The sequence below is a fragment of the Maylandia zebra genome, linkage group LG3 (assembly GCF_041146795.1).
Source record: "Maylandia zebra isolate NMK-2024a linkage group LG3, Mzebra_GT3a, whole genome shotgun sequence".
Lineage (NCBI taxonomy): Eukaryota > Metazoa > Chordata > Actinopteri > Cichliformes > Cichlidae > Maylandia > Maylandia zebra.
In genome coordinates, this window is record NC_135169.1 from 2,030,943 (window position 1) to 2,056,032 (window position 25,090).

The following is a 25,090-nucleotide window of genomic DNA, read 5'->3' on the forward strand; positions in this document are numbered from 1 at the left end:
AAGTTTACTCTAAATTGATGTTGTACAGTAAAAAAAAATGTTCTTCTGCACCAGCAGCCCCAGGCTTTTACCTTTCTACCTATTAGACCCAGAGAGTTGTCAAATGACTGGTAGGCTTTTGGCTTCAGCGAAGTGGAAGCTAAATTGGCTAGTCATTCATATGTTAATTAGGCTGTTACCTAGGAATTCTGGAGGGAGGGGAGTGGGGGTGAGTGATTGAGGGGGTGGGGGAGCTGCTAAAAGCTGTGAACTTCCCTTTTGTGTTTCATCTTGATGCATTCTCAATCATCCAGGGAAATAAATCTCCAAAAGTCACCAACTTGGAGTGTTTCAGTTTGCCGTCTTAGGGAGAAATCAACACACGTGGGTGTATGTCCTTTGTTGCTGAGATTTATTGATAAAAACAGAACAAAAAACCAACCATTTGTACACATTTTTACAAATAATAATAAAAAGTGAGTGAGTGAGTACATTTCAACATTCAAAGGAGGAGATACTGGAATTATAATTAGTATCTATGCATGCATTTGTGATTTTGTTTGACCTTCCCATTGCTCACAATTTGAATTTGTTCACACTGCAGATGAGGAGACTGCTTCTCTGCAATCACTTCAATCAGCAATCCTGGCACTGCCAAGGTGTCTGTAGTCTGCATTTACCACATGTATATCTGTTGCAGTGAACACATCGCACAGTGGCACATTATTAGAGAATAAGCCTTTCATCCTGTTTCCCCACTCTTTTTGTATCTCCCAGGCAAAATGTCCAAAGACAGATAATACTCTCACCATCCCAACAAATGGGTCAAAACTTCATACTGTCGCTGGGATTATTGTATGACCCACTGAGACATGGCCAGTGGGAGGAGGCAATCTTGATTTGGGGTACTTTCAGGATCCCCTTCGATAGCATGGCCTCAGGTTTTACTAAGTTTCCACCCTAAAAGTGAGGGCACAACCTCAAGGAGGTGGGGGTGGGAATGCTGCTTAGGTTTACCAAGTATGTTGTTGCAGAATCAAAGTGCTTCATCCAGCTTTGCTTTTCCTCTCGCGCTGTCTCTACGTGTCTGCAGCCAGGCAGCTCAATCAGACACTGGTTATTCCTAAGGGTTTTCAAATCAAATCAAATCAAATCACTTTTTATTGTCACATCACATGTGCAGGCACACTGGCACAGCACATGCGAGTGAAATTCTTGTGTGCGAGCCCCACAAGCAACAGAGATGTGCAAACACAACAACACAAACGATACAGTACATCAGCTATAAAGCAAAGCAGATGTAAAGGCAAGGCAAGGCAAGTTTATTTGTATAGCACAATTCAACAACAAGGTGATTCAAAGTGCTTTACAGAGACATTAGAAACAAGAACAAATAAAGAGCATGATTTAAAATTGATTAAAACAAGCAAATAAACTAACTAATTAACAAACAAACAAACAAACAAAACAGTATATAAAATCAAAACAGATAAAATCAGAACAGTAGATAAAATCAGTAGTTAAATGTAAGTTTTGAAATTTAAGCTTAAAGTGTGGATTTGGTGCTTTATTCAAATGCAGCTGAGAACAGGTGAGTCTTCAACCTGGATTTAAATAAACTGAGTGTTTCAGCTGATCTGAGGCTTTCTGGGAGTTTGTTCCAGATATAAGGAGCATAAAAGCTGAATGCAGCTTCTCCGTGTCTGGTTCTGACTCTGGGAACTGATAAAAGACCGGATCCAGATGACCTGAGGGATCTGGATGGTTCATACTGGGTCAGGAGGTCATTGATGTATTTTGGTCCTAAACCATTCAGAGCTTTATAGGCCAGCATCAGAACTTTAAAGTCTATCCTCTGACGGACAGGCAGCCAGTGTAAGGACCTCAGAGCTGGACTGATGTGGTCCACTTTTTTGGTCTTAGTGAGGACTCGAGCAGCAGAGTTCTGAATGAGCTGTAGTTGTCTGACTGATTTTTTAGGTAGACCTGTAAAGATGCTGTTACAGTAATCAAGCCTACTAAAGATGAATGCATGGACTAGTTTTTCCAGGTCCTGTTGAGACATCAGATCTTTTATCCTTGATATATTCTTGAGGTGATAGTAAGCTGACTTTGTTATTGTCTTAATGTGTTTTTCTAAGTTTAGGTCTGCATCCATCACTACACCCAAATTTCTCGCCTGGTTTGTGGTTTTTAGATGTATAGATTGAAGTTCTCTGGTGACCTGTAATCGTTTTTCTTTGGCGCCAAAGACTATTACCTCAGTTTTGTTTTTGTTTAGCTGGAGAAAATTGTGGCACAACCAGTCATTGATTTCCTCAATGCATTTACCAAGAGCCTGTACAGGGCCTCGGTCTCCTGGTGACATTGTGATATATATTTGTGTGTCATCTGCATAGCTGTGATAGTTTATTTTGTTGTTGTTTATAATCTGTGCCAGTGGGAGCATGTAGATGTTAAACAGAAGGGGTCCCAAGATGGAACCTTGGGGAACTCCACATGTGATACTTGTCTGCTCAGATGTGAAGTTACCTATTGATACAAAGTATTTCCTGTTTTCTACGTATGTTTTGATCCAGTTTAGTACAGTTCCTGAAAGACCTGTCCAGTTCTCCAGTCGTTTGAGTAATATGTTGTGGTCAACTGTATCAAATGCTGCACTGAGATCCAGTAAAACTAGGACTGACATTTTTCCACTGTCTGTATTCAGACATATGTCATTAAACACTTTGGTCAGAGCGGTTTCAGTGCTGTGGTTCTGTCTAAAACCTGACTGGAAGGCATCGTAGCAATTATTCTGTTTTAAGAAGTAACTGAGCTGTTGAGAAACTGCTTTTTCAATGATCTTACTTAAAAACGGGAGATTTGAGATCGGCCTGTAGTTGTTCATTTGTGTCTTGTCAAGATTGTCCTTTTTCAGTATAGGTTTGATTACAGCAGTTTTTAGTGATTCTGGAAACACACCTGATAATAAAGAAAAGTTGACGATCTGTAACAGGTCTGACTCTAAAGTCTTTGAGACCTTTTTGAAAAAACTTGTTGGCAGGACATCTAAACAGCAGGAGGAGGAGTTCAGTTTACCTAAGATGTCCTCCAGGTCTTTGCTGTTAATAGGTTGAAACTGTTTCATGGTGTTTAAACAGTTTTTTGGTGGACACAGTACATATCCTGGATCTGCTGTTGATGTACCAATTGCTTGTCTAATTTTTTGGATTTCTTCAGTGAAGAATTTGGCAAAGTCATTGCAGGCCATGGTCGAATGAAGTTCAGCTGCCACTGACACAGGGGGGTTTGTTAGCCTGTCAACTGTAGAAAATAAGACCCGAGCATTATGGCTGTTTTTAGTGATGATGTCAGAGAAGTAGGACCTCCTTGCATTCCTCAGTTGTAAATTATAATTGTGAAGTTTCTCTTTATAAATGTCATAATGAACCTGGAGGTTTGTTTTTCTCCATCTGCGCTCAGCTTTCCTACACTCTCTTTTTTCTTTTTTCACCAGTGTGGAGTTTCTCCATGGAGACTTTTTCCTTCCAGAGATAACCTTCACCTTAATGGGAGCAATAGTGTCCATTACATTTAACATGTTAGCATTGAAGCTATTGACGAGCTCATTGACTGACCCTCTGGGCAGGTCAGGTGTTAATGGGAAGACCTGGTTAAAAATTGCACTACTGTGTTCAGTTATACACCGTTTTGTGATCACTGTTGTTGATATATTTGTGTGGGCTGAGATTTTACTTTCAAAGAAAACACAGTAATGATCAGACAGGCCCACATCAGACACAGTAACCTTTGAAATGCTCAGGCCTTTGGAGATCAGTAGGTCAAGAGTGTGTCCTCTATTATGTGTGGCCTCTGTTACATGCTGAGTCAGCCCAAAGTTGCCCAGAGTGTTACTCAGGTCTTTAGTCCCTTTGTCCTGAGGGTTGTCCACATGGATGTTAAAATCCCCAACAATAATTACACAGTCAAAATCAACACAGATCACAGACAGCAGTTCACTGAGGTCATTAAAAAAGTCTGTGCAGTATTTGGGAGGCCTGTAAACATTAAGAAACACAACTTTGGATGGGGCCTTCAGCTGTAAAGCCACATATTCAAAAGACTGAAAACTTCCAGGAGATAGCTGCTTACATTGAAATGATTCATTAAATAAGACAGCAACCCCTCCTCCTCTCCTGCTCGCCCTGACCTCACTGATAAAACTGTAGTTAGGAGGGGTCGTCTCGATGAGAACAGCTCCACTGTTACTTTGGTCCAACCAAGTTTCAGTTAAAAACATAAAATCAAGGCTGTGCTCAGTGATTAAATCATTAATTAAAAATGTTTTCCCAGCTAAAGATCTAACGTTTAATAAAGCCAACTTAAGTGTTTTAGAGGTATTACTTGTCCCCTCGTGTTTGGGAGCAATCTGTGGCACACAAGGTATGTTTACTATGTTTAAAGATCTTTTAGAGTGCAGCTCTCTGTGTTTTGACCAGGCCACATGTCTCCTGTCACCTAAAAGTACAGAAATTTTAAAACCTTCTAGTAAACAGGGTCCCAGCTTCTCCTGGGAAAAGTCATCACTGCCATAATCCTCACAGCCCGGACCCTTCACACATCACGCATCAGACTGCGGAGACAGGGCTCTCGTTACACTGGGTGTACACAGATGCAGTGCTACAGGCATACTTTGCTATAAACAGACTGTAATCCTGTTCAACAACTTGTGGCACGATTGCTCTTGCAGTTGTGTTTGACCTGACATGTGGCTCTTTTTCCAGGGCTCAGTGTGGAGGGTTGTGTCCGTGCCACTGTGGCACTGGGGTGTGTCACAAGTGGGTATATATATGATACAATCGTGCCACTGTGCGATGTGTTCACTGCAACAGATATACATGTGGTAAATGCAGACTACAGACACCTTGGCAGTGCCAGGATTGCTGATTGAAGTGATTGCAGAGAAGCAGTCTCCTCATCTGCAGTGTGAACAAATTCAAATTGTGAGCAATGGGAAGGTCAAACAAAATCACAAATGCATGCATAGATACTAATTATAATTCCAGTATCTCCTCCTTTGAATGTTGAAATGTACTCACTCACTCACTTTTTATTATTATTTGTAAAAATGTGTACAAATGGTTGGTTTTTTGTTCTGTTTTTATCAATAAATCTCAGCAACAAAGGACATACACCCACGTGTGTTGATTTCTCCCTAAGACGGCAAACTGAAACACTCCAAGTTGGTGACTTTTGGAGATTTATTTCCCTGGATGATTGAGAATGCATCAAGATGAAACACAAAAGGGAAGTTCACAGCTTTTAGCAGCTCCCCCACCCCCTCAATCACTCACCCCCACTCCCCTCCCTCCAGAATTCCTAGGTAACAGCCTAATTAACATATGAATGACTAGCCAATTTAGCTTCCACTTCGCTGAAGCCAAAAGCCTACCAGTCATTTGACAACTCTCTGGGTCTTATAGGTAGAAAATGTCAAATGACAGGTCTCGGAGGTGCAAGTGATATGCATCCACAGCTGTGCCACCAATTTACTCACATGGACTCTACTAACCTATCAGAAGCTTCTTCAGCTCAGAATGGAATCGTCTGCAGTTTTCTTATTAATTAACAATAAACTTAGTGTATATGTACTCCTAAATATGATGAAAGTGATAAAAAATAGACAGCTCTGTCTCTCTTTATTCTGACATTTAATTAATTCAAAATATATTTCAATACTTATTTATCCAAAACAAAACAAGTTTACTCTAAATTGATGTTGTACAGTAAAAAAAATGTTCTTCTGTTTTCCACAAAGTGTATGTAAATATCTGGTTTAAACTGTGAATATACTGCTGTGTATTGAAGTTCCTCTTGTTTTGCATAGATATACTGAACAACATACAAAGCATAATATATAAAATAACATCTACCAGAGTTTTTTCTTTGAAAGAAGCCCCTTATATCCATTCTTATATTTCAGTACATAACTGAAACCGATTTATTTAGCCGTGGAGGGTAACAACTGAAAAAATGAAATAAACACACATGTAAGCTAAGACTCTCTAAAGAAACAGCATTGTTGTTGATCGGCTTTTCATTTCGCCATTTGTTGATTCACTTGAAGAGCAAGTAACGTAATATGGGTCAAGCGATCAGTTTGATATCAATCTTTTGTGATACACCGTCATATTTACATTATTTGTACAGTACGAATGATTTGCTTTGGTACCTGGTTGAACTTTAGTTCTCCTCTGTCTGGTTGGCTGCGTTTCTCCATCAGCTCACTCGCATCACAGGCTGCAGCTCCCCCCATGCGAGTCAGTGTCTGAGCTCAGATCATACCAATATTAGGAGGATTTATGCACAGTCGTAAATTCCCACAGTGTGGGCTATGTGCTTCGAATATTGTGTGACATAAATAAATAATAAAGCTAAATACATAAATAAAGCTAAAATACAAAGGTTTGGACACCGTTTTGCATGTTTCCCTACTGTAGGGGTCTCTGCAAGCATACAGGGCTCTGAGAGGGTACAAGATGACAACTTTGGAATTCTACTAGAAACAGTTGATCATATTTGTTTGTTAAAGCTGAATTCAGGGCAAACTACGCTAAATTAGCATTTTTAGCTAACAGCTACAATAAGCATAAAAGTTACTGTATGGCTATCATTTGTTAACATGACGCTTGTTTCTATACATGTAATTCATTTATTACTAACCTGAGAGTTTATCCGCTGGTCATTCGACATGACGAATGACTTCTGAAGTCTTAATTCAGCTCAAGACGCTGTAGATTCCCATCGGTAACACTTTCGGTCCGCTAGTAAAACGTAGTTCTATTAATCTGCACTTGACTACTCTTGAACCGGAACCGGATGTAAATCCCAAAAAACTGAATTTTGGAACTGAAATTGAATTGTAGAACTGAAACTGAATGGTGAGAAGTGAATCTGAAATTATTCGAAAGCTGAATTTTTAAAGGATAAAATGCGGTTTCAAAGCCAATTAATTCGTTTTCAAAATATAAAATTAAATTTCAATTTAGTGATGATCATTTTCAATCCAATAAATTGAATTTCAAATTAGGATAATTCATATTCAGTTTTTAAAAGCATTTATTCAAGTTACAATTCAGATTCAATCTGAGCAATTCAAATTCAAATTTAACTTATTCATATTCAGTTTCTGATGGCACAGATTTCTGCCCATAGAGGCTTCATTCAAGAAACACCAGGAAGACCGAAGCTCATGGCATTGATCAAGCGGAACTCATCATCTTCACCAGCAGCTCCCTCACTGGGAAATCTTCAGCACTCCTCATCTTCATGAACACTGTGATGGAGACTTTTGGTTTGTGTAACGTCATAAATACTCGGATACTCTCCAGAGTCTCCGGACATTTACATAAAGATATTATATTCAGTCCTGTAGAAAGTTGTATATTTAAAAATATGTTATCCTCTCTGGTTACTCTGGTATAAATAACTCTGAATCACTTTATGGTAAATAACACATTATCGGCAAAAAAAACGGAAAGAATTCCAGATGACAAGTTTATAGTGACGACCTTTGACCTCCATCAGGTTTTATTTAATTGTGTCAGAGAAACTCAAATGTGCTCTTCATGCAGCTGAGTACATCAAGTGTTTAAAATGGAAGCTGTGCAGGTCTGAGATCAGCAGCTCTCTGAAACACCAAACACGGCTATGTTAATGCGGATATATAGTGACACAGTTACATGGGTAGGGATGGGTATCGTTTAGGTTTTATCCGATACCGGTGCCAAATCGGTACTTTTGAAACGGTGCCGGTGATCGAACCGGTGCTTAAAGAATGGAGAACACAAACTTTGTCCAAAAACCTCTCATGTTCAGCTGTTTTTTGTAAAAAGATAACAATGTTAGCCTTTTCTGCAGCTATGGGGCATATATGGTATCACTCTTGGCTGGAAGCAGTGCTTAAACAATGGAAAAAAAACACACAAACCTTGTCCAAAAACCTCTCATGTTTAACAGTTTCCCTCTTTTTCTTTGGTCATTTTAGCCTTTTTGTCCAGGGTGAAGGGAGTATCTGCCATCAAACAAGAAGACAGCCGCATGTAGCTATGATGATGTTTGCTAGTTCACCTTACATGCATTAATGTAGTAACGTGGTTAGCCTACTTAACGTAAATTACACTCGAACAACATTAAGCGACTCACGCAGAGAAGAACGGCTTCTGCTGCCATCATCATCCTCATCATTTCTGCTACACTGGCAGGGCTAGGGGCCAGGACTCTATTCTTCGGGTTTTTGGGGGATGTTGCTCCGGGTCCGATAACTGGCAACCCACCCAACGTGCACAGTGTGAGGTCTCGCAGCAAGCTATCAAATACGGCGCATTTCTCGGCTTTTAAAAAAACGCTATGCGTCGCCAGGTGCTTCATCGGATTCGAGGTGTTACCTCCTTTGACAGTATCACAGTATCAGCTTAAAGCACTTGTTGCTGCTGAGTTTGCATATTTTGCTGTGAAGTACAGCCAGACTTTTGACCGCTTCGCCTTGGACATTTTTAATCTGTAGCTCTGCTCTAACTGAACGTACGTACCTGGCCCCGCCTACTATCCTGGGAAACGTAAAATGATTGGCTAGAAGTGTATCACAGCTCAGGAAAAAAAAGCACCGAAATAAAGCACCGAAATGTGCGCTGCTTTTCGGTCTGGTTACTACCGTTTATGTCAGAACCGGTGCCATCATGGCACCAGACACCGGTACCCATCCCTATACATGGGTGATTAATCCTTTTGACTTTTTGTCTTTGACTTTATCAATAAAACAGCTGCAGCTTTCACTGACAGCACATGTGGTACTTTAACCTTTGTACTGTTTTCATCAGTTAATTTTGCAGTTAACATGTGAACATGTTGGATGATCTGTCTGCTGTCATTGACTGGTGCTGAGGTCTGAACCTGAGGGCAGCTCCTGTAATCACAAAGAGAACAGAACCATCACAATCATAATCCAAATTGCCACTAGGTGTGAATGTGAATGTGAGTGTGAATGGTTGTCTGTCCCTGTGTGTTAGCCCTGCGACAGACTGGCGACCTGTCCAGGGTGTACCCCGCCTTTCGCCCTATGACAGCTGGGATAGGCTCCAGCGCCCCCCGCGACCCTGAAAAGGATAAGCGGAAGCGAATGGATGGATGAAAAAAACCCTTCTCTCATAGTTGGAGGGAGAGTGCCAGATGAATAGGACTCCAAAAAGACTGACAGCAGAAGTGGTGCAAGTTCGTTAGAAAATGTCATCAAAAATCCATCTGGTCCAGGGGACTTGCCACTAGGGCTGCCACAAACGATTATTTTGATAGTCGACTAGTCACCGATTATTTATGCGATTAGTCGACTAATCAGATCATCATCCACTGGACGTAAAACTACAGTTTATTGCACCAGCAGCATCTGCTCTTATATAACTATCATTAGCTTACAGCTTTAAGCTTTTAAGGTGCTAACTAAAAATGAAGACAAGATGATAGTTTATTCAATTTTAATGAAATTTGCAGATTGTTTTGGTAAAGTTTAATAAAATCCTTGCTATCTAAAATATAACAGGACACCGGAGTATATTCTCCAGCATCTCACACTTCTGATAATCAGCTGTCTGCTTGACGTTTATTCAGCTGTGTAAAAACTATAACTTTAATCTCAGCCAAACCGATTTACTCAGGAACAAATAAAATACAAAAAAAAAAAAAAAGCCAAACAACAACATTTTTAATTTATCTAAGTGACTCATATATATTTAACCTGAGTCGCGAAAGACGGCGGTGGGTTTGAAAACAATTTGCCGGGAGTCCGGTGTTCTCACGGCGCTAGTGACCTAGCCCCCGGCTAGCTATCGAGCTAGTGGGTAACAGACGTCTCCGAAAACGTCGGAGCGCTTTTGAAAATATGTGGTGTCCTGATAAACTGAGCAGATATTTGAGGTTTACACAGATACATTCTCGCCTGAAAATATGTTAAACGTTTATTTTGTGACCCAGAAAGAATAATAAGAGTAATATTAAAACTAACTAGCTACCGCCATTGTTGGAAACTAAGCTGGGCCGCGCTATGAATTCTGGGACACAGCTGCTTCTTCTTCTTCGGGGTTTAACGGCAGCTGGCATCCTTGTACATGCAGTGCTGCCATCTTCTGTTTCAGTCCGTTATTACACTCTTAAATCCTGCTACTTATTCCTGCGTCTTTTGCGATCTTACAAAGCTTCAAACGACACGTCGACTATTAAGTCAGTCGTCGACGATTTTGATAGTCGACGTAATCGTGACTAGTCGACAAATCGTGGCAGCCCTACTTGCCACTTTGCATTCCACCAATCGCCATCATGACCTCCTGGATAGAGAGGTCCCTTTCGAGTTCAGTAACCAGTTTCGGGTCAACTGTGGTTATACTGAGGTAACTAAGGAAACTGTCCATAGCAGACTCATCTTGGCGTGATTCTGCGGTATATAAATAAGAGTAAAATTGATGGAAGCAGGAGTTGATTTCTGCGTGGTCTGTATGCTTTAGGCCCTGTTCATCAGCTATTTCAGAGATGAACTGTTTGGATGATAGAAAGTACGTCTAGACTTTAGGATAGGTTGCTCCACTTGCTGTATTGAAATAAGATCAAATTTCATTTTGAGGGTCTGACGTTCTTTAAGGGTGCTTTCCGATGGTGAGTGACTGTAGTTTATATCTAACCACAAAATATCATATAATAGCTGTTTCAAGTGCTCAGTGTCAGCTTTTTTTCTTGCTACTGAAAATGAGATAATTTGACCCCGAAGATAGGCTTTCAGTGACTCCCATATGACTGAAATAGACATCCCAGGGGTCTGGTTTTGTTCAAGAAAGTCTCTAATCTCAGATTTTCTAAAATTCATGAATGCTTCATTAGAGAGTAAAAGAGGATTAAAACTCCAGGGGCAGTATATGCGATTGGCACCAGGGATGTGCATTCTCATCACTAGGGGAGCATGGTCTGAAATAACAATAGATTGATAATTGCAAGTTTCAACCAGTGGAAGAGCACGTTTATCAATAAAAGAAAAAAATCTATCCGAGAGAATGTTTTGTGGACAGGAGAGTAGTAGCAGTATGCCCTTGATGAAAGGTTATGAAAACGCCAAAAGGCAACAACGCCGTGGGATTGGAAAAAGCATGTAATAATTTCTGTGGGTTTTGATTTAGGAGTATCCTTATTAGACCATCGGTCTAGGCTAGAAAGCACAGCTAAGATGAGATTGTATGTTATCATATCTGCAATTTCTGAGAGTAAATTGACAAAGAAGTTTTCATCATCCCAGTTTGGAGCATAAATGCTGGCTAAAATTAGTCTGAGTCCATAAAGTTGGCCAGCAACAATAATATAACGGCCCACGGGATCAAATAAAATGCTTGATACAGCAAAAGGGATGCTTTTACCAATAAGGATATCCAATCCTCTTCAGAGTTAAAGTTGGAATGGAATGTGTGGCCAACCCAACCATTCTTCACTCTATGTTGGTCTGCTCTCATGTTCCTTAAGTACATCTACCCTGTTGAACTTCATCCATCCATTCACGTCCGCTTAATGGATGAACTTATTATGGGAAATAAATATTTAAATAAAAACAAGCTGCTGATTATTTCACATTTTACTTGTGAGCAACGGCACATTTAAATCTTACAAATATAGTTATTTGGCTTATATCGTGATAGATATCGTTATCGCCTGGAATGAAAAAAAATATCGTGATATGAAAAAATCTTATATCGCCCAGCTCTACTGTGCACCAAACCCTGTGTCTTGCGAAGCCTCATCATCTGCGACTGGCTAGAAACAATTCAGTCAGGAGGGGAACTTCACCCGGCAGTTTCACTTGGTAAGATGCCGTTTTTCACGTACACCATTGCCTTCTCTGGATCCAGAAACTCCTTACTCTCGCCCCTAAAAGATATACACAGTCTCTCTGGAAACATTATTCCGTAGCGGACATCTTGACGCCCTCGAAGCAGATTCCTCACGTCCTTAAAAGCGGAGCAAGCTTTGGCAATGCTCGCGGTGTAATCAGGAAAGATGGCCACAGGGTTCCCCTTGTGTTGCACCGCTCCCGGGCCTGCCGTAGCACATTGACGCAGTCTTGGTAGTAATGGAGTTTGGCGATGATAACTCGAGGTTTCCCGTTAGATCTTCTGGGAGCAAGGTCTCTATGTGAGCGGTCCACCAGGATTTCTTCATCCAGTTACAGAACATCTTTCAATAGAGTAGAAACTGAGCTGGTCGAGCTGGAACCAGCATCCTCCGCAACACCCACAATATGAATATTGCACCTCCGCATTCTTGACTCCATATCTCCATTCTTTTCTTTTAAGCAAGCCAGCTCAGTCTGTAATCCTGCAGCCGTCTCTTGGAGGCTGACAACCTTCTCCGACCATAATGATAAACCCTCTTTCAGGTCGCTAGTAGCGGACTTGACGTTGTTAATTTCTGAGCGGACTGCTGCTGTGTTGTTAGCAATCTCCGTCTTAACTTCTCTTAATTTGTACTTGAGGTAGTCGAAATCCTCTGCAAGCGGACTTGTCAGTACTTACCTGATAATCGTAGAGATATCATCTTTAAGAGAGGACAGGATGTCCGATTTCAGACCTTCATACTCCATTGCGTTTCCTGACTGCGAGCTAGGCGACAAGCTAGGCGACGAGCTCCCACTTGCTTAAGTATAAGTATGCTGGCCCCTCGGGTTTAGATGCCCTTCCGGTTGTAACCACTGGTCCGTTTTTCCCCGTCGGTCACAGGTGTTAGGGGGAGTGATAGTTCGTTTAAATTATCCTTTAAAAGGGGCTTGGAATTGTTAAAATATAAGCTAGACAGGCGTGAGCCCAGTTCAACATGCCTAACTCCATTGTCGGCTCAGTAGTGCCCCCGAAGTCGGAGTACTTCAACACCTCCTGAATGAAGTCTTCGGCTGCTCTCCTCGGTGTCTGTTCACAGTTTATTGTGATCACGTTGAGAGAAGGTTGAGAGGGTGTTTGGAAAAAAACACCTACTAATCATTAGCTCGGCATGCTGGGAGAAGTTGATGGTTTGCTCGCTTGTTCAATTATTTCCATCTTACTTTGACTGCAGATGTAACCAGACATATTCCAGCAGGATTTGTAAAAAGCGTTTTAACAGACACACAAAGCTGGAAAAGTCTTCATAGTCTTTTTTTCTTTAGGTCACGAGCAGTTGTCTAAGCATTTCACTGCATATCGTACTGTGTATGACTGTGTATGTGACAAATAAAATTTGAATTTGATTTGAATTTGGTGAACCTCTCGGCTTGTGATTGGGAGCGTATGCTTCCGTCTACGATGACATTTGTATGTGCTGCTGAACCCTTTAAGGTTTAAGATTTAGGGCAGTGCTGCTGTCTGTTCACCTTGTTGACTCTTGAAACCGACGCCTTTGCTCTCGAACTGCATTTGTCTTTTGGGAGACATTGATTGTCCTCGAAGCTTGTTCTTTAGTGTAAGATATACATGGGGATGAAGCTGAATAATATTCAACCAAAACACAGGCTCGGTGTGGTTCCAATTATGTTAATCTATCATTTTGCTCTGGCTGCTATGCCATGGTGGACATTGATCCAGTTCCGTAGTAACCTGTAATAACAGACTGAGACACTTATAATATCATTTTCATCACTGCTCAATAACACTTTCCCTCTCTTATTCTTCTATCCATATTTTAACACATCTCTTTCCATCACTTCTTACAGACACACACAAACACACTTCTCTTTACTGCATTCCTCAGTTTCTACACACTTCATACTCCATGTTTTCTGTTCCATATTTCTGAAAGAGGAAAAAAAAAATCATGCAATCAAAACCTGGATCCCGGCCGTACTGCTGAGCTCAGTGCTATAGTAAAGTGAGAAAGTGATATTTCTATAACTAATGTGATATGATTAAATATGTGATTAATACATGAGAAGAAAAATCTGCCTCCACAACACCTACAGGCCAGTAGACACTCTTTCACTGATGAGGATGTACACATCCTGGACAGGGAGGAACGCAAGTTTGAGCGTGGCGTCAAGGAGGCCATCTACATGAGAAGGGAAAGACCATCTCTGAATCGCGGAGGGGGACTAAGGGGACATCTTTTGCCATCTTACAATGCTGTGATTGCAGCCATTCCCCAACTCTCTGTGAATGGTACTCATGGCCATTGATCAGTGGTCTTTGATCAGTGGTCATGAGAATTTACATAATTATGATGAAGGAACTGACCTACCAGCCCATTGTTCCTTCAGTGGTTCTAGTTACTGTTTATAAGATTGGGGAAACCTGCAGTCAGCTGAGACTGAAGAAGTCACTTGGATGAGTGACGAAACGTTTCTCCCACTGAAAACACTACGTCCAGATGAACAGAATCAACTTTTTGAGATTTACATACCTGAATGATTGAGCATGCATCGAGAAGAATTTAGAATGGATTACCTTGCTGAATCCTTTTAGACAAGGGACTTAGGACTTACTATCTAATTGTGTCCCACATAGATGATGTTCTCCAGTGCCCACTGTAATGTGGAGAAGCTCACTTTACGATTTTTTGATCAGTAACAAGACAGAACCAGACGTGGAAGCTGCGGGATGCTGGACGGGCTCAGCTGAACCTCTAGCTGTCATGGCAGGATGCTGGATGGGCTCGGCTGAACATCCAGCTGGCGTGGCAGGGCGAGCAGGTGCGAAAACCTCTGGCTGAGGCATGGCAGGTGACGGCATGGCAACCACAGACGGCAGGGCGGGCTCTCCAGAGCACTCAGCAGGAACTGATGGCGGAGCGGGAGCTGTGAAGTGCTGGGGTGGTTCGCCTGAACCCCCAGCAGACACTAGAAGAGTCTACACAAACTGCTCAATGACCCCCATGGAAGCAGCAACAGGCTCTTTGGGAGGTCCAGAGCAAAGTTAGTCCTCCAAATCAGCCTCTGGATAACCTGGCCTGGGTCTCAGTCCCACAGGGGCTTTGCTGAGCCTCATGGCTAGCATCTCCAGTGAAAACAGTCTTGAAGCCTGACTTCTTAGAAGCATGGGTCGTGGCATGATCAATACACAGAGATGCTAGATAATTGTGCAAAGGGATAAGATGTTCTGTGGAAGACTTGGGCAGTAACTTGTCAGTCTTAGTCCTTTCATGAACATGAACAGTCTCTTCATAACCGGGCCAATGAACTGGCAAATCTGTGTTGATTTTAGCTTCCTCCTTAGAAAAAACACGCGGCACACAGTCACCCACCTCATGCTGCTGTAAGCCGCGGTGATGACGTGGACACCGCCTCCTCCTGGAAGCCACGGTTGTGGAAGTTGGCTCTGTCATGGCTGAGGCGAATGTGGTGCTAGAAGCACTGAAAATATGTTAAAAGTTTATTTTGTGACCCAGAAAGATTAGTATGAGTAATTTTAAAACTGGAGTTTGGCTGGGCCGCGCTATGAATTCTGGGATATGGTAGTAATTTGGACAGCCTTCGGCACGTCGCTGTGACGTAATCGGTCTACAAATGCGGCCTCAGGAGGATGCAGCCCATGAATTTGGACATGTCCAGAGTATAATCGCAGCCTTTGCGGTTAGAAAATTGCACTTGATCATGTCGCGATATTATCGCAAATGCGATATATCGTTCAGCCCTACTAGACGGCCAACACGTTAACGAGCTAACTGCGCTAACACACCAGTTCCCACCCATGTAATTGAGCATTGCATGGCACATCCAACATACTGTTTTACTTTAGTCCATGACTCGCTTACCTTCAGGGTCATACGTCACATGAAAACCAAAATAATTCCAAACGCCAGATCTGAATGAGGTTGGGGGAGGTGCCCTGCGCTCTTCCTTCTGTCTATGCTGTCTGTCTTGAGCGCTCAGTGGATCTGTGCTCGACAGTGCAGCCTAGGCGGAGTAGTCGAACGCAGATTCACTGAGCGCTCCACACAGACAGCATCGTCAGAAGGAAAGTTGATAAAATAAATTACAAATGTTGTATTGTTCGATACATATGCGTACCGAACCGAAAGCACTGTATGGAACGGTTCAATATCGATACGAATATCGTTGCACCCCTAATATATATACTTTTTGTGTCCCAGCTGAGTAACAGGAAGAGAAGAGTCTGGTGGTGCAGCAGAGGAACAATTTCAGCCATTTGGACTCAGCTCAGCCACTACAGAGGAAACAATGACTCCAACACAAATGGTGAGAAGAACATCACAGTTACACTGTTATTGAAGCTGTGTGTACAGCTGGTCGGTTTTTAAAAGCCTGTTATCTTTATCTTTTCCATCCTGGGCTCCTCCATACGTACAGAATCTACATTCACAACCAAAAACCACAGAAGTTGCAAGAAAATACAAAGATCTTATTTTCTCTACACACATTGAAACAACAATATCATCAGTTGAACTAAAAAAAATTTTCTGAAGTAAAAGAGATTCTTTGATGATCAATATTTCTTCAATAGTGTCATTTTGTACAACTCTCATTGTAGCACATCATTGTAATGTGATACTATCACCAGAAGGTGGTGGTAACACACCAACAATGTGTTTTTTTTTTACATGTCTGATTCCACCAATTTCAGTTTGTTCCATGATTGAATTTCACTCACTGCCTGTGTTTGTATCTCTGTCACTGCAGGACCAACATGGAGCAAGAAGTCAGCGCTCTCAGGAGGCCGACAAACCTCACAGAAGAAAGGGGGAGAAAACCTACAGCTGTGATGAGTGTGGGAAGGAGTTTACCCTGGCTGGACACTTAAAACGACACCAAATCATCCACAGTGGAGTTAAAGCGTACAGTTGTGACTTGTGTGGAAAGTCTTTTACCCTGGCTCAAACCTTAAAAACACACCAACTCACGCACAGTGGAGTTAAACCTTACAGCTGTGAGTTTTGTGGAAAGTCGTTTACCCTGGCTCAAACCTTAAAAACACACCAACTCACTCACAGTGGAGTTAAACCTTACAGCTGTGAGTTGTGTGGAAAGTCTTTTACCCTTGCTGGAAACTTAAAAACTCACCAACTCATCCACAGTGGATTTAAAGCGTACAACTGTGACTTGTGTGGAAAGTCTTTCACCAAGGCTGGAGACTTAAAAAGACATCAAACCATTCACACTGGAGTTAAACCTTACAGCTGTGGGTTGTGTGGAAAGTCTTTTACCCTGGCTAAAACCTTAAAAACACACCAACTCATCCACAATGGAGTTAAACCTTACAGCTGTGAGTTTTGTGGAAAGTCTTTTACCCTGGCTAAAACCTTAAAAACACACCAACTCATCCACAGTGGAGTTAAACCTTACAGCTGTGAGTTTTGTGGAAAGTCTTTTACCCGGGCTGATAGCCTAAAAACACACCAAGTCATCCACAGTGCAGTTAAAGCACACAGCTGTGAGTCATGTGGTAAGGCTTTTGCTCAAAATAGCAGTTTACAGAGGCATCTAGTTACCCACTCTGGAATTAAGGCGTACAATTGTGACTTGTGTGGAAAGTCTTTTACCCTGGCTGGAGACTTAAAAAAACACCAACTCATCCACAGTGGAGTTAAACCTTACAGCTGTTACTTGTGTGGAAAGTCTTTTACCCTGGCTGGACACTTAAAAACTCACCAACTCATCCACAGTGGAGTTAAAGCGTACAGTTGTGACTTGTGTGGAAAGTCTTTTACCCTGGCTCATAGCCTAAAAACACACCAAGTCATCCACAGTGGAGTTAAACCTTACAGCTGTGAGTTGTGTGGAAAGTCTTTTACCCAGGCTGGAGACTTAAAAAGACACCAAATCATCCACAGTGGATTTAAACCTTATAGCTGTGACTTGTGTGGAAAGTCTTTTACCCAGGCTGGAGACTTAAAAAGACACCAAATCATTCACAGTGGAGTTAAACCTTACAGCTGTGAGTTTTGTGGAAAGTCTTTTACCAAGGCTGGAAACTTAAAAAGACACCAAATCATTCACAGTGGAGTTAAACCTTACAGCTGTGAGTTGTGTGGAAAGTCTTTTACCCAGACTCAAAGCCTAAAAACACACCAACTCATCCACAGTGGAGTTAAACCTTACAGCTGCGAGTTATGTGGAAAGTCTTTTACCCAGGCTGGAGACTTAAAAAGACACCAAATCATCCACAGTGGAGTTAAACCTTACAGCTGTGACTTGTGTGGAAAGTCTTTCACCCAGGCAGGAGACTTAAAAAGACACCAAATCATTCACAGTGGAGTTAAAGCTTACAGCTGTGAGTTGTGTGGAAAGTCTTTTACCAAGGCTGGAGACTTAAAAAGACACCACACCATTCACAGTGGAGTTAAAACTTACAGCTGTGACTTGTGTGGAAAGTCTTTTACCCAGGCTCAAACCTTAAAAACACACAAACTCATCCACAGTGGAGTTAAACCTTACAGCTGTGAGTTTTGTGGAAAGTCTTTTACCCTGGCTGGAGGCCTAAAAAAACACCAACTAATCCACAGTGGATTTAAAGCACACAGTTTTGAGTTGTGTGGTAAGGCTTTTGCTCAAAATGGCGACTTACAGAGGCATCTAGTTACCCACTCTGGAATTAAGGCGTACAGCTGCGACTTTTGTGGAAAAAGTTTCAGTGACAAACAGTACCGAAATAATCACCTACGGATTCACACTGGAAATGATGTTTCCTGCTGTGATCAGTGTGGGAAACTGTTTGCAACCGATGCACAATTACGACGACACATGTTTAGCCACACTGAGGAGAGACCTTATAAATGTGACCTGTGTGAGAAGACTTTTAAAGCTCCACATCAGCTGAAAAAACACCAACAGATCCACACAAGAAAGTAACTCTACAAGTGCAGTTACTGTGAGGTATGTATTTAGTTTTTTATCTTGTAATTTTAACCTGATTGTTTGGAACAAGTCTGATCAGTAAACTTATGGAGTTATACTGAATGAACTGTTTTGAAAAATGAAGACTCATTTTCAATCAGTAAGCTGAGTGTTGTAATTAGAGCTGGGCGATAGAACGATAACGATATGTATCGCGATATAACTTTTACTCGATAGAGAAATTAAGCTATCGCGATAGACCTCGCCGCTCTCGTCCTCTTAAAAAAAAAAAAAAAAAAGGTCAGCCAATCTAAATTAAGTAGCGCAGAGCCGAACCAATCACAGCCGCAGCGTCACCTCGCGTGACTTGTTACGTACAGCACAAGTGCCAAGCCGCACGTGGGTTTGTTTGGGAAGCAGCCAGCGGAGGAAATGAGTGTGCCGACTAGAAAAATCAACCGAGCGTGACCGAAGAGAAAACAGATGATGGTTCCAATGCCGGAGAGATTGTCGAACGGAAGAGCCATAGAAGTTCCGTAGTGTGAAGGTATTTCGGCTATTTCAAGTCTGACAAAAAACAGAGTAGCATGCACTGTAAATTGTGCCGAAAGCAAGTCTGGAAATACAATAAACTGGTGCATGCGTCACACTGTGCGCCACGTTATTGTTTCGGTGAAATGAATTTCTACAAGACTGTTTCTGTTAATTGTACTCTCTGCAGTGTTTAAATGCTTACATATATACACACAGTTACTGTCAGTCCACACATACGACTCGGTTCTGCTTCTATGCCCCAGCTTTGTTTACTTTTTCCCACCGAGGCTTCTAGACTTCTGATTGGCCAACATTTCTGCACGGTTAGGAATCTAGCTCCACCTGCTGCTTTGGCATGTTCATAGCAGCGTTTTCCTTCATTTCTGCCTTTATGTGTGGACGGGATTATTTTTTAAAACGGAAACGGAAAATCTCCGTTTTCAAAAATACCCGTGTACGTGTGGACGTAGCCTCAGTCTCTGACTGGAAGCGCTAATTCGTCATTCGGCTTTTGTCAGACTAAAGTAACTGTTAAAACTGTTTGAAAAGCTCAGCTATACAACAATGAGAGATTGAGAATTTCCTTTTAGTTCTCAGTTTATTTGATATTGACAAAAGTTAATTAGTTTTGTCTGTTCTTCTGTAAAACAAACTAAGATTTATTTTTAGAATTAATATTTTGTTTCTAAGTGGAATTGACAATTTAGTAGTCTGTTTCGTTTGTTCTGTTTTGAAACTTAAACGCTTTAGCGGCTGCCTTTTGTGTAGTTTGCAATATTTGCCTTTATTTATCTGAAAAAGTCTCATGTTCCTTAAGTACATCTACCCTGTTGAACTTATTATGGGAAATAAATATTTAAATAAAAACAAGCTGCTGATTATTTCACATTTTACTTGTGAGCAACAGCACATTTAAATCTTACAAATATAGTTATTTGGCTTATATAGTGATAGATATCGTTATCGCCTGAAATGAAAAAAACATATCGTGATATGAAAAAATCTCATATCGCCCAGCTCTAGTTGTAATGTAATATTAGATTATTCTGTTATTATATGTTACCTTATATATGTAATCAAAGTAGTTGAATTAGAATACTGCTGTAGATCACATTATACCCTTTAATATAGAGTGTGTGAGCTGTATGTAGTTTAGTTCTCATTATACTTTTGAGTTAACAGAACATATTCACATATTAGTTCATTAGATAAATGTGCATCACTCTGTATCCTTGATCTGCTGGGAATGTGTTACACTGTTTTCTTGACATGCTTAATTGTTGAATCATGAAGAGAAGGTTGTAAGCAGGAGACTCTGTGTCTAAAGACAGGGGAGATAGACAGACCACATTCCACACCCCCACCTTACAGAAAGCAGAGAAACAACTGCCGAGGTCATAACTTAGGCGCTGTAACAGAGAAAAAATGTGATGTTTTGGCTTTTACGACTAGCTGGGGGCCACTAGAGACTATAAAAAGCTGAGCAACCCGTCACCATTTTGAGACATGTGCCTGACCCTCTGGTAGCATCTCTCCCGTCCGGACGTTGTAATGCTCTGACTGTTGAATTGTATGGAAATAAATGATTGTTGATTGAGCATTTATACACCGAGTATTGTCCCTCCTTCAGCCCAAAGATTCAAAGAATTGGGAGAATTCAACAGTAAACATTAAAATATAATTGGACGTTGGCAGAGATGCTCTTTATTTCAGGCAACGTTCAGGATAAAATTGTTGAAGGATTTCCCCGACTTACAACGTCTTTGTTTAGAAGTGGAGCGACGCACATGGATCCATTTCTCAACCCTGTCGTCACTGTGGTGGTGGGAAAGAGTTTCTCTGTGATCTTTGTGGAAAAACTTCCAATCATCAACGGGACCTAAATCCACATCAACGTAGCCACACTGGAGACAAAGTGAACTACTGCAAAGAATGTGGGAGAGGCTTCCACACACCAAGTACATTAAAAATACATGAACTCTTCCACAGTGTGGTCAAAAAGCACATCTGTGACCAGTGTGGGTCATCCTTCACCACTGGAAATAAGTTCAATGAAAAAGCATAAGGGAATCCACACGGGAGAGACACCATACAAGTGCAGACACTGTGACAAAAGCTGGTCACAATCAGGTCATAGTAGAGCTGGGCGATAGAACGATAACAATATGTATCGCGATATAACTTTTACTCGATAGAGAAATTAAACTATCGCGATAGACCTCGCCGCTCTTGTCCTCTTAAAAAAAAAAAAAAAAAAGGTCAGCCAATCCAAATTAAGTAGCGCAGAGCCGAACCAATCACAGCCGCAGCGTCACGTCGCGTGACTTTTTACGTACAGCACAAGTGCCAAGCCAAGCGGGTAATGGAGGAAATGAGTGTGCCAACTAGAAAAATCAACCGAGCGTGACCGAAGGTTACCGAAGAGAAAACAGATGATGGTTCCAATGCCGGAGAGATTGTCGAACGGAAGAGCCATAGAAGTTCCGTAGTATGAAGGTATTTCGGCTATTTCAAGTCTGACAAAAAACAGAGTAGCGTGCACTGTAAATTGTGCCGAAAGCAAGTCTGGAAATACAATAAACTGGTGCATGCGTCACACTGTGCGCCACGTTATTGTTTCGGTGAAATGAATTTCTACCAAATTTGTGTAAAGTTGCAAATAGAAATTTCCAGTTAACTCTGTCAAATGCTTTTTCTGCGTCTAAAGAGAATATTGTAGTTTCTAGGTTTTTACTGTATGAGTAGTCTATCAAATTAAGTAATCTACGTGTATTTGTTGATGAGTGCCTACCTTTTATGAAACCAGTTTGGTCAGGATGAATTAAGAGGGGGGTTATTTTCTCCAGTCTCTTTGAGAGAGCTTTGCAGATTATTTTAAGGTCTACATTTATAAGGGATATTGGACGATAGCTTGAGGGATATACAGGGTCTTTGCCTGGTTTTAGCAGGAGATTAATGTTTGCAGAATTCATATTTGATGGAAGTCTGCCCTTTTCTTTAATTTCCAACAACGTTCTGTAGAAAACTGGTGCTAGAATCGACCAGAATTCTTTGTAGAATTCTGCAGGAAAGCCATCTGGACCTGGAGCCTTATTATTGTGCATACTTATCAGGGCTTCCTGGAGTTTACCTGGTGTCAGTGGTGAATCCAGTGCCATTGCTTGAGTGTCCAATAATTTTGGAAGAGTTATGTTGTCCAAAAACTGATCAATTTCTTTTTTAGATGGGTTTATTTGTGGTGAATACAACGTTTTATAGAAATCCCTGAAAATGTTGTTTTGGATCCTCTTTCATAAACTGGTTAAAAATATTATATAATTCCCCAACAGCTTGTGTTAGAACAAATGACCAGACATCCTCCAGCTTCTGTCTCTTGAGGGGCACCAGGCAGGGATGCCCACTCTCCCCTTCACTATTTGCAATTTTTATTGAACCACTAGCAGCAGCAATTAGACAGAATTCAGTAATTAAGGGCATAAAATGCAAGAACGTGGAACATAAAATCAGCCTTTATGCGGATGATGTGTTACTCTTTCTCCAAAATTCACAAACCAATATCTCTGGGGTGATTGAATTGATAAACTCTTTTGCAAGAATATCAGATTACTCAATTAACTGGTCAAAATCTACAGTCCTACCGATTAATTGCTCCTTCCATAATTCCTCTTCTACACCACTGCAATCGGGAAATATAAAATATTTAGGTATAAATGTTTCTCCCAAGCTTGCAGATCTAACTAAATTAAACCATATCCCACTTTTAAAGAAGGTAGAAGATGATCTGGCTAGATGGAAATGTCTACCCATATCACTCATGGGAAGGGTTGCCGCTATAAAAATGATGGTCTTACCAAAAATAAATTATTTATTCTCAATGATCCCAACTAAACCGCCACAAGATTGGTTCAGATCTCTAGATTCATGTATGTCCAAATTCCTTTGGAAAAATAAACCCCCACGTATAAGCTTAAAAACACTACAAAAGACCAAGGATAAAGGAGGACTAGAACTGCCTAACTTTCAGCACTACTTCTTAGCCAACAGTCTTCAGTTTATCTCAGGATGGCTAAAACACACCCTCTTAGATGAACCTTGGCTAGATGTAGAACAAGCACTCTGCAATAATCTAGAGATCTCAGACCTACCATTTATCAGCTCAAACATCCAACGACATGAATGCTTTAAAAGCATCAACATCAGCTCTTCTCTGACAGCATGGTGGGAGTTTCTAAAATTGACGGCGTCTTCATTAATCCCATGCAAACGTACACCTATCTGGAACAACCCTGACATATTACAAAACAATAATATGATAAACTTTTCAGATTGGAGTGATAAAGGAATCAAATATTTAGAACATATACTAGAGGGAACAGAATTTATTTCATTTGACGGACTAGTTACACAATATGGGATCAACAAGAAAAGATTTTTAGAATATCAACAAATTAAATCCATAGTAAAAAAGAAATTTAAACCGGGTCAAGTTGAACTACAAACACCACCAAGTGTGGTTCAATTTCTTACTCTTAAACCCCCCAAATTACTATCCAAAATATACAGAATGCTTTCTAAAACAGATGAATCAATATCACTTCCTATTGCAAAATGGGAAGCGGATTTATCAGTTAACTTAGACCTAAACTTCTGGTCTCAGATTTGCTTAAAAACCTTTCATCTAATTAGAAATCCCAGTCTTCAATTAATTCAATACAAAATATTACATAGAGTGCACTATACAGGTCATCGGATGTTCAAGATGGGCTTTACGTCTACCAACAACTGCTCACACTGCCAAACCAATTCACCGGACAATTATATCCACGCTCTTTGGTTCTGTCCACCAGTTCAGAAGTTTTGGCGCGAGATATGTGAAGACTTATCGAAGTGTCTGAAATGTAACATTCCAACTTCCCCCTTAGTGTGTTTGTTGGGCAGCTTAGATAATGTCACTTCAGAAAAGAATATCGCCCATATGGTTTTCACTGCCCTATGCATAGCCAAGAAAACAGTCCTCATGAACTGGAAAAATAAAAATAATCTTAATTCTAACCAATATAGAAATTATCTATTAGATTACATTAGTCTTGATACAGCCTCTGCCACCACATCAGATCAATTGCTCTGGGCTCCTTTGATCAGCTCCATCACCTAGTGGGGGTGGGGGGTCATAGTTTGGTCCCGCCTTCACTGTTGTGATTGGTGTGGGGGTAGGGACAGGCTTAGGGCGTTGGGGGGTTCCCCGGAGGCATCTTCCTTGGGGGGCTCAACCCGGGGTAGCAGTCATGTCCGGTTAGGGGCTCTGTTGGCTCTCCGGTGACTGTTTCCTCGCGGCTGCGTGCAGCGGGGCTAGGGGAGGGTCTGTGCTGACGGACGTGGGTTACTGACCTGGTAGCCTGGCTGCCCCTGGGTGGGTCCGGGATGGGCGTGAGGTTCTGGGGGCGCTCCGTCTCTGGGCTGGGACCCGGACCGGGCCTCGGGGGCTTGGGTCCTGGTTGGTGTGTTGCCGGGGTTGTGGGCGGGTGGGTGAATGGGGGCCCAGCCCTGGAGCAGGGTGCCGCCGGTGCGTCGAGCCACCTGGGGGGCTCTTCAACTGGTGGGGGAGATTGTCACATCTTGCAGGAGCTTTCCTCTCCTCAGGAGCTGCCTCTGCAGGAGGGGGAGATACAGGAGAGGTGGAGGAAGATCTCAGCCTGGGTGTTTATTGTCTTATGTAGTCTGGAAGATGAGTGGATGGTGGGGTGGGTGCAGTTT

General features: G+C 41.5%; 2 protein-coding genes across 10 annotated transcripts in view; both read left to right on the top strand.

Annotated features, from left to right (window-relative positions):
* LOC112430924 (uncharacterized) overlaps nucleotides 1–25,090 on the top strand; it is a 193,813-nt gene that overhangs the window by 31,867 nt on the left and 136,856 nt on the right. The window lies entirely within an intron of this gene.
* The window catches only part of LOC112430920 (uncharacterized), a 54,793-nt gene that overhangs the window by 3,689 nt on the left and 26,014 nt on the right, over nucleotides 1–25,090 (top strand). For 3 of the 9 annotated variants that reach the window (XR_013094843.1, XR_013094841.1, XR_013094845.1), the window contains exons 2-3: nucleotides 16,102–16,207; nucleotides 16,649–18,841. The exons of 3 other annotated variants lie outside the window; for them this stretch is intronic. Coding sequence is in view for 3 of the 6 variants with exons in the window: in XM_076878447.1 (XP_076734562.1) it covers nucleotides 16,190–16,207; nucleotides 16,649–18,817 (2,187 nt within the window). In the remaining 3 variants the exon portion in view is untranslated. Of the gene's footprint in view, nucleotides 1–16,101; nucleotides 16,208–16,648; nucleotides 20,941–21,049; nucleotides 21,078–21,107; nucleotides 24,139–25,090 lie in introns of those variants that run through there. 3 more of the 9 variants (XM_076878447.1, XM_076878450.1, XM_076878443.1) reach the window with 3 other exon arrangements.